General features: G+C 33.0%; 1 protein-coding gene and 1 pseudogene across 2 annotated transcripts; both read left to right on the forward strand.

Moving 5' to 3' along the window:
* The first annotated feature begins 181 nt into the window (after positions 1-181).
* On the forward strand, positions 182-3,843 carry LOC111287127 (serine/threonine-protein phosphatase PP-X isozyme 2-like). The gene is made up of 8 exons (XM_022877379.2): positions 182-477; positions 1,292-1,444; positions 1,524-1,586; positions 1,662-1,747; positions 2,398-2,473; positions 2,553-2,821; positions 2,895-2,973; positions 3,200-3,843. The coding sequence occupies exons 1-8, from the start codon at positions 337-339 to the stop codon at positions 3,248-3,250; spliced, it is 918 nt and encodes a 305-aa protein (XP_022733114.2). The 5' UTR covers positions 182-336; the 3' UTR covers positions 3,251-3,843.
* A 1,354-nt stretch (positions 3,844-5,197) lies between these two features.
* Positions 5,198-9,495, forward strand: LOC111287126 (putative BPI/LBP family protein At1g04970; annotated as a pseudogene). The gene is made up of 6 exons (XR_016341529.1): positions 5,198-5,954; positions 6,983-7,122; positions 7,393-7,744; positions 8,141-8,389; positions 8,606-8,731; positions 9,078-9,495. The product of XR_016341529.1 is annotated as a putative BPI/LBP family protein At1g04970 (transcript).
* Positions 9,496-10,344: the final 849 nt, after the last annotated feature.

The following is a 10,344-nucleotide window of genomic DNA, read 5'->3' on the forward strand; positions in this document are numbered from 1 at the left end:
TTATATATAAATTTAATAAAATAAAAATATATTTCATATTTTTTTTTTATAAAAATGAATTATTATATATAATTTTAATATAAAATATAATATAAAAAAATAAAATTTAATATTTTACGTTACACAAAACCACCAGTCGCCGTCTTTACGTGGCAATATAATAAGGTCTAGTTAAGCATACTACAAACCTCCGGAAAACAAAGCCCAAAAAGGAATCGAACAAAAGTATTTCACTGAATCCCCAGTTTACGAAAAGCTTCCGAGATTCATAGATTTGGGAGGCTTTGGCCTTAGAATCTCGGCGTAACTACTTTTTCTGGGTCTCAATATAGAAACATGTCAGACCTAGACAGGCAAATAGAGCAACTAAAGAAGTGTGAACCCTTGAAAGAATCTGAAGTGAAAGCCCTTTGTCTTAAAGCCATGGAAATCCTTGTTGAAGAAAGTAATGTTCAAAGGGTTGATGCCCCTGTTACTGTAAGTATTTACATGTTCTCATATATGGGTTTTTGTTGTTTTTTAAGCTGATGTTTCTTTTTGGTCTATTGGGTTGGTTTTCTTTGGTGGTTTGATTTAGTGAAAGTAAAGGTTTTAGCTTTGTGTTAATGGGTTATAGCAATTTATTGAATTGTTTTGGTTAATGGGTTTTTTGGCTTTTTGAATTTATTAACATTTTAAAGCTTGGTGCTTATGGATATGTTGTGTACATTTGTATTGGGGGCAAGAAATGAGATGGAATCGCTTAGGTTTTGAAGGAGAATTGATTGAAGAAAATGTGTCTTTGTTTTGAAGGATTAGAAGCTGGGATTTTGTTAGAATGATTGAATTTGGTTAAAAGAAACAAAAAACTTATGTATTGGAGAATTTAACAATGGTGGAAGTCAATGATGGAAATGATGGAAGTAGGATTTAGGGTCTTTGAAGTTTGGCCAAGTTAGGAAAATATTTGTAAGGGTAATGAGATTTTATGTCAATGGAACAGTACTGCCAAGGGAATTTAGGTCGCTTTTCATGTTCTAAAGTCTATAACCCTCTTAAACTTGATACTATCCTTTCCTTTGTTATGAACTTAAAGCGTGCAGGATGTCATGATAGATGGGTGTAAGTCTTCAACATAAGATGTTGGTACATCTGTGCCATGCAGGGTTCGGTCATTGTTACTTCCTGGAAAACTTGGGCTGGGGATAAAGCTTCCTGGAAATAGTTTATAGAAACTTTGATGCTGTTTTTAATTTGGATACTAACCTTATGCAATTTAGAATACTTATATTTCTTTGATGCTTTTGCATAGATATGTGGTGATATTCATGGCCAGTTTTATGATATGAAAGAGCTTTTTAAAGTAGGAGGTGATTGCCCTAAGACAAATTATTTGTTTCTTGGAGATTTTGTTGACAGAGGGTTTAACTCTGTGGAGACCTTTCTACTTCTATTGGCCTTGAAGGTAAACTATCCTTTATAATTTTCTTTTTGAAAGGTGTACTGGAACTTTTTTCTTCTTCTGCTAATTTGAGCATCATCAGGTGAGATATCCAGATCGCATAACACTCATTAGAGGGAACCATGAAAGTCGTCAGATTACACAGGTTAAACAATTTTATTTGGCTATTCTATTAGATTCTTGTGTTTCCGGAATATTCAATTACTGTCAATTTTAACAGGTATATGGATTCTATGATGAGTGCCTGTGTAAATATGGTTCTGTGAATGTTTGGAGATATTGCACTGAAATATTTGATTACTTAAGGTTTGCCAGTTTCCATTATTAGAAAGTATGAATTATCAAGGGCACCTGCAGGTTGGAGGGGCAGTGATGTGTCAGATTGTGGAGTGGCCATTGAGTCGTTTTTATAGGGATGGTTTAGTAGAGTATCTTGATGTTTTGATCATAAAATGAAAGTTTTGATTTTGTGCCAGTAAAGAATTGTGAAGGGAGCAGTCGAGTTTCTAATATATTATTCACAATTAAACTGAAGTTGACAAGTATAGCTGTCTCATATTTGTTGTCTGGATTAAGTTCCTTTCCTCGTATAACCACCAGATGTTTTGTACTTCATCATGTTAGCCTCCCAAACAAGTGCCCTGTTTTATTCTTTTTATTTGATAAGCATTGCGGGCTTTGACAGTGGCTACTCTATTGTCTTCTCGGTATTTTTTTTGTACTGTCTTGCATTATGACAAAACCTAAAAATTCTACCATTTAGATGGTTTTTAATACTTCTCAGTATCAAACCTGTGATGTCATGTCTGTGAGTTGATACTCCACTGGCAGTTCCAGCTCCCCCCAATGCCTTTTCTTCCAGTCGCATTAAGTTACTTGCAGCACAACCTATATTCAAGTGCTATATACAAGGTCTTTTCTGATTATCTTTTATTTTGTCAATTACTGTATGCTAGTCTTTCAGCCCTTGTTGAGAACAAAATTTTTAGCGTCCATGGTGGTCTCTCTCCTGCAATATCAAATTTGGATCAGGTCAAAGAAGCTATCTTAAATTATTTGGTAATTATTGTGGAGGTTTATATGGGCGGTACTAACATGATGCTTCTTCCAGATTCGAACAATTGATCGAAAGCAAGAAGTACCTCATGACGGTGCCATGTGTGACCTTTTGTGGTCAGACCCTGAGGATATTGTTGATGGTTGGGGTTTGAGTCCTCGTGGTGCTGGTTTCCTGTTTGGTGGCAGTGTTGTCACTTCGTTCAACCACACAAACAACATTGATTATATATGCCGTGCACATCAGTTGGTTATGGAAGGATACAAATGGATGTTTAATGACCAGATAGTTACAGTCTGGTCAGCTCCCAATTACTGTTACAGGTAAATTATTAATTTGAGCTTTCCTCTTTGATTATGCCATAGCTTAATGGTTTTGTTCTTGCATGTGTTGCAGATGTGGTAATGTTGCTGCAATTCTTGACCTGGATGAGAATCTTAACAAGCAATTTCGTGTGTTTGATGCAGCACCTCAGGTTTGTATATAATTTATGTGCAATTGACCGCAAAATTCTAAAAGCCTATGAATAATTTAAGTTAAAAAATTGCATGAAACTATTGGGAATTCGATTTTTTTGCAAGGGAAAAGATTGCTGTCTTATCAAGTGGTGACTCTTCAAAGTTTTTCTTCTCCCTAGGCATGCACTTTCAATATAGTAGATTACATTGTATGGCTTATTGGAGGTTTATTATAAAATGCAGGAATCAAGAGGTACTCCTGCCAAAAAGCCTGCACCAGATTACTTTCTATAAAGTGGATACAAAGTTTGACCTTTTCTAGTACATTACACTTAAATTGATCAATGAGAAGATTTACAGTCACTTGGCACACATGTTCTCCTGTGATAGCAGAAAAATCAATGGTAGGCTGCTTGATGATTAGCAAGATTGTACTTTCGGTTTGTGATGAGATTGCATTGTTAGACTTGCCTTTGTTGTCTGTCTGCTCCTATTTTGATCAATGTGTGCTTGCCATAGTAGTGTGTGTTAAGCAGCATGTTACGCACGAGTGAATCCTTGGTATATTTCCTTGTAATTTTACGGCAGAGGTGAAGAGAGAGTAGAGACAATGATTCTTAACAAGAATTCGAATAGGAACAGCGGAGAGTGAGCTGTTGCAACTATGATTCTTATATGAGAATTTCTCAAATTGGTTTTGTACACCACTCTTGTGCCATAGAAGTTTATTTGTCAAATACCACCATGTTTCCTTGTTTCATCTGAACAGGACCCTGGATGAATCTGCATCTTCTTGTTTGGAGTTTTATTGTCCATTTTTGGTAGTTGAAGTTGTCTGAACTTGAACTTGATCATTAAAATTAAGAGTACAATATTTTACCAACATACGGTGATGGTCTGTTGGCAGAGTTTTATTGTCTTTCTTGGTTTTATTTCCATTTTTCTTCGTCACAATATGCCAGTGATCAGCATTGTCATCTACAGAACTGGCTGAGCTGAGCAGATTGAAGCACCTTTTTTTTTTTTTTCTTCCTTTTTCAACTTCAGTTGGTTATGATCATCTTTTAAACTTCATGATGTCCATTTTTCAGATTATTAAATGATTTTTACTTGCCTTAACACCTAACTATTCATGTCTGCTAGGGTAAATGAAGAATATCATTCATGGTTAATATCAAAGGACCATATGAAAGGGAAAAAGAGGGTAACAATAAGTAGCAAGTCATCATCATCTTTTAATGAGAAGGGAAGCTATTTTTTATCATAGCAATAAATATTAAGAAAGCTATACAATTTTATTTTAGTATTTGAAGTTGTCAAAATTTGAGTTTTAATCGCTTAAAGGCGGTATTTTACCAATAAACACATGATCATTGACAAAAAAGAATCTATATATATATATATATATATATATATATACACATTATACTTTCTACATGGAAAGCCAAATAGCATTTTTGGACTATTTACATCTTTTTTATGCAAAAAGTGATCTCATAGAAGTTAGATTTGATAATATAAAATATAATACATTGATATAATATAAATATGATAAAAAATATAAAAATAATAATTTAAAACTTTAATAATAATTATATATGTATTTAATAAAATAAAAAAATGTATTTAGTTTTTTATATGGACACTAATCAATATACATAATTTTTATATAAAATATAATATAAATATATAAATTTTAATATTTTATATAGTATAGAGGTACGTTTAGGGATGACAACGGGTCGGGGTGATGAGGGTTTCTGCTCGCCTCGAACCCGACCCGATTTTAAATATACAATACTTGAATCCGTACCCGATCCGATAATTTTTTTATTTTTAATATCTGAATCCGATCCGACCCGACATTTGTATAAAATCAAATTCGACCCGATCCGATTCGAAATTAATAAAATATTATTTTAAATATAAATATAAAATTAAATATATATAAAAATATATATAATTAAATATAAAATTTTAAAAATAATTTAAAAAATAATTTTTTTATATATATGGGGTTGGGTAGGGTCGGGTTTGCTTAAAACCCGAACCCGATCCGAACCCAAAATTTTTTCTCTACCCGATCTTACCCTATTCGATACCCGATTTCAAAAAAAAAAATTGACCCTAAGAGGTCGGATCGAATCGAAACCCGACGGATTCGGGTAATTGTGCCCTCCCAATGTACGTTTGCATCCAAACTAGCTCTAAAATATTCTACTTCCTTTTCTCTAGTTTATGCGAATCTTGTGCGTGGATGCCTCTATGATTGTCTTAACAAGAAAAAGTAAAAGTCAGTAGGACGTGGGTCCTGCTTTTTGGTCAAATCTTCTCACAAGTTTCCCAACTACCAAATCAAACTTTTAATAATAATGAAGATAACTCCAGAGTACTTGAACCATATCACCAACCAACTTCTATGCTTCGATGCTCATCATTCTACCAGTTGCTTTCATAGTTTCATCACCCAAAAAGGTTTTGTCTTGGAAGCAATCCTCCTTGGTTCTGACTACAAGAAACCAACCATAATTTTACCAATTCATTGAAGAAGCTGTGATTTTTTCATGCTTGAATCTCTTCTGAATCCATGGCTAAAGCTATATCCTTCATCGTAGTTTTTTCATTTCTACTCATTCCTGCAAGTACCCTTGTTGAATCCAACCAAGAAGGATACATATCTGGTGTTATATCCAACAAGGGTCTTGATTTTGCTAAGAATTTGCTGATTGAGAAAGCTATTTCTTCTATGGTTCCACTTCAGCTGTCTGATATTGAAAAGTCAGTGAAAATCCCAGTTATTGGCAAGGTTCTTCTTGGTCTATCTAATATCATAATTCATAGTGTCGATGTTGCTTCTTCATTGGTTGAAACTGGAGACTCTGGTATTAGTTTAGTTGCTTCTGATGCTACTGCTAATATGAATATGGACTGGAGGTATTCTTACAAAACTTGGCTTGTCCCAATTGCTATTTCTGATCATGGAACTGCTACCGTTCAGGTATGGAATAACAGTTTTTTTTGCCTTTGCACTTTATTAAAAAAAGGTTGGTATTTAAACTTCAAACCTGTTGAATGCGAGCGCTGCATGAACCAACTGAATCTTTCAGTTTAATTAAGCTTGGAAAGAAGGTTCTGCTTGAATCCGTGTTTCAATTTGATTAACCTGTCTATGTAATCCTAAACTGATGATAGTTTTATACTCTATAATTGGGAATTTACACAGTTTCTTTCTGGTTTTTGGTGATATGCCATTTGATAACCCCTCATTCTGTTGTCTGGTTTTGGTTAATATCTTCTTGTATCAAAGAACCTACTCTTATTCTAACTCTTGGATGGCAGATGACCAATCTGTAAATACAGCAAATAACCCAAACTAGACAATTTGATCAAACTGAATTGTTGTTTTGACTAAACAAACCGTTGTGGATGACTTGACAATGAATTCCATGTCAAATTGACTAATCCGGTCTACTTTTCACATTAATAGGAGTTTGTCTAGATTTCAACAGAATTCAGCATCTTCAAACTGATGTGATTTGGTTTTGAAGTAAAGAGATAGAGCAGAAATTAAAATTTGTAGAAACATTGCCTATAGCATCAATGATGAAATATGTAGGTAATTGATGCAATCTGCAAATAGTTGATTTGGCACTTTCAATCTCTTATCTATGTTATAGGCATAAATCTGCCTAATGAATTTAAACAATGCAATAAGTGTCATAGGAACCTGTGGCTTGCACAATATGGGTTTTTTTTTGGCACATAGGAGGCTGCAACATGGGAATAAGGGAAGGATTGCAGGTCTGGCATTCGAACCCTAAACTTGTCGGATGCTATCTCTTTATGGTGGTTATATGACTGAACTAGTTCCGGGTTCTAATAATATTGATTTATTTTCAAAAAATACTCTTGCTTTTCAAATTAATGGACATCTAGAATCAGATAAAACTTTGATTGTTCAGATGCTTTGTAAACCTATTCTTTATGCTTGCTGGTTCATAGGAATTGTGTGCTGCTTCTGCATAGGTCCAAGGCATGGTAATTTGGCTTAATGCAGCTATAATAAACCAAGAAGGAACTCTCAAGCTATTGTTATTGGACTGTGGATGTCATGTGAAAGATATCTCCATAAAGGTGAATGGTGGCGCATCTTGGCTGTATCAAGGGTATGTAATCTGATTCTTGGATGATTGGTGGCAGATTCATGATTTTTTTCAGGAGTGTTCAAAGAAGAACAGCCAACGGAATTATCATTTCTGTCTACTAAAAGGGCGTCTAGAGAAAATTTTTGAGTGTCCAGGGAAAATTTTCTTTCAAATTTTCTTGTTTTCTAATCTTTAAGGGTGTCCAATGGATCCGCCTCTGTGGTTGATTATTTCCCATTTTGATCTTCTGGATATTTTATGCTTATTGCATTTATTCATCTCATTATCCAGGATCATTGATGCTTTCCAAGGGAAAATAGTATCTGCAATTGAAGATGCTATTACCAAGAATATCAAAGAAGGGATAAAAAAGCTTGACTCAAAATTACAATCACTTCCAAAACAAATGCAAGTTAATGGTGTTGTTGCATTAAATGTTACTTTTGTGGAAGACCCCTTGTTGAGTAATTCTTCCGTGGAGCTTAAAGTTAATGGTTTATTCAATGGAGCAGATGGAAGTTTAGTTTCAAACTACTACGTTAAAGGATCACAAAGTTTCCTTTCCTGCACGGATTCAGCAAAAATGGTTGAGATTTCGTTACATCAAAACGTTTTCGAGTCTGCTGCATTGGTGTACTTCAATGTAAGTTTCTGTGGTGTGAAGTTTGAATCTTAAATTTTCTTGCGATTCAACAAGAGACCTGTTTGATACTGCAATCATATTCAAAACCTGTTCAATAGGGAAAGGAGTTGCAGATACTATGATTTAAACCTCAAACCTGCTGGACCACCTTTTAAAGATAGTTGTATGAACCACTGAGTTAAGCCCTGGGTTCTGAAGATCCGCTAGGAAAGTTTGATACCACAATAATCTTCAAAATCCCGAGAGCTAACTTTGCTCTTGATTCAAGTTAAACATAACCAAAAGCTGTTAAGCTGAAAGCTGATCCTGACATTGCTGAAAATTACACCTAGAATGTGTAGTTAATTGCAATGGGATTGTTAAACTAATGCATGTATGTTTTTTTTTTTTGATCAGGCAAATTATATGCTCTGGACCGTTGATAAAATACCTGATCAGTCACTGATGAACACTGATGGATGGAGATATATAATACCAGAACTGTATCAGCAATATCCGGATGATGATATTAATTTTAGTATAGCAGTAACTTCTCCACCGATCATACGAGTCTCAGATCATGATATTGGCACCACCATTTATGCAGATTTGGTTATTGAGGTCTTAAATTCTGGTGAAACTGTGCCAGTCACCTGCATCTCATTGGTATGCTTGACTAATATGATTGTCGTCTTCTAATTAGAGATGTAAACGAATCGAAGAAAAACCAAACAGAAACCGAACATGTTCATGAACTGTTTGTTAAGAACTTGGGAAACCGAATTTTTGTTTCATTTTTTTTAGCAAGCTTTCAGGCAATTGTGATTGTACAGAGATTGAGTTGGTCATGAATAATTACTATTATGTATTTGGTTGATGCAGGTGATAAGTGCATCTTGTTCTGCAGAAATATATGGGAATAATCTTGCTGGTAGCATTAGGCTGGTCAACTTTACAGAAAATTTGAAGTGGAGTAACATTGGTAATCTTCAAATGCATCTTGTTCAGGTATAATCCGTAGACCTAACAATTCGTATATCTAGATCATATTTATTTCATATCTAATACGTGTAAAATATGAAAATTATTGTCTCATAATTAACTTCGATATGACAAAGGTGAAACATATTTTTTGTTTTTTGGCCAAACTCATGTACGGTTTTTATCAAAATTTTAAATCGTGTAACTTTTATATTTTTTTTTATCATTTTCATATAGTGTCAAAATTATCAGATCCGTAATCAATCCAAAACATCAAAATAACTGCTAGATTGTGCATTGAATACTTTAAAAACATATTTATTTTATTGATTTGTAACCATCTATTCTGAAGGCTGATGAATATTGTGTATAGGCTGCAATGTCAACAATCCTTGAGACCTTCTTCATGCCATATCTGAACTCACATCTTAGCACAGGGTTTCCTTTGCCACTGCCCCATGGTTTTACACTTCAGAATGCTGAAATTGTCCGCCTTGATTCAAAGGTTAAAGTTCTCAGCGATTTGAGCTTCACAGACAGATATGAATCATACAATCTCAACCAGCTACCAATTTATTGGTAACAGCTTGATGTGCATACAAGAATCACCTGTGTTAAGTGTTGTGTTCATAAAAATTATTTGCAAGTGAAAGCTGAAAAAGAATTTTCATAGTATATCCCTTTATTATGTTTAATTTTTTTAAGTTTTCTTGGTTGTGTCAAATATTTTTTTATAATTTTTAGTGCAAATTGAAAAGATATTAAAGTTGGGAGAAGTATTTGTGGTTTAATTCTTGTTAAAATGGTGTCTTTTAAGGTATTATATTTTTTTTTTGTATCAAATGAGAGTAAAATATAAAAATTATCGTATTGTAATTTATATTAATTAAATACTGAATACATTTTAATTTTTACTAATTATATATATATATATATATTTTTTTTTTTTCATATCATTTTTATATTTTTATTTGTATTAATTTCATATAAGATTTAAAATCATCGGACTCATAAGAGTGAGCTGGTTAAAGGCCCAAAAAAGAAAAAGATTGATGCGTTGGTCTGTCTAGCCCATCACTGAACCTAGGGCTCTGAGCCCAACCTATTTGCCATCAGTCAAATTGTAATGGTTGGGTGGAGTTTTACAATTACCTCCAATTAAATATAATATCAATTTTGTTTTTCAATAAGAAAATATTTCAATTAAAAATTTCAATAAAAATATAGAAATTATCGACTAAATTATACTTCAAAAATCAAAATACTAATGTCAAATAAAAATATATACAAGACTATTTAATATGTAAATAATATATTAATATTCGTAAATTATTAAGCTCGGTTAAGATAAAACTTTAATTCAATTCAATTATTATTGAGTTGAGTTCGAACAGTTTAATTTATTGAGTGAGCAACATTTGAGCATCTTAATATTCTATTCAAATAACTTGTAAGTTTAATTGAGTTTTTAAATTTTAATATATTTTTATTATTTTAATTAAAAAATTATTATTTTATCCTTATTTATATCAATTCAAGTTTTAACTCAAATTCCAACACATAATAGACCTTAAAATCAAGCATGATAATTGAGCTTATTTTAATTAAATGAGCTTAATCGAACAGTTCAAATAGTTTAA

Source organism: Durio zibethinus, chromosome 4, assembly GCF_047325235.1.
Source record: "Durio zibethinus cultivar Kanyao isolate XHJ-2024 chromosome 4, ASM4732523v1, whole genome shotgun sequence".
Taxonomy (NCBI): domain Eukaryota; kingdom Viridiplantae; phylum Streptophyta; class Magnoliopsida; order Malvales; family Malvaceae; genus Durio; species Durio zibethinus.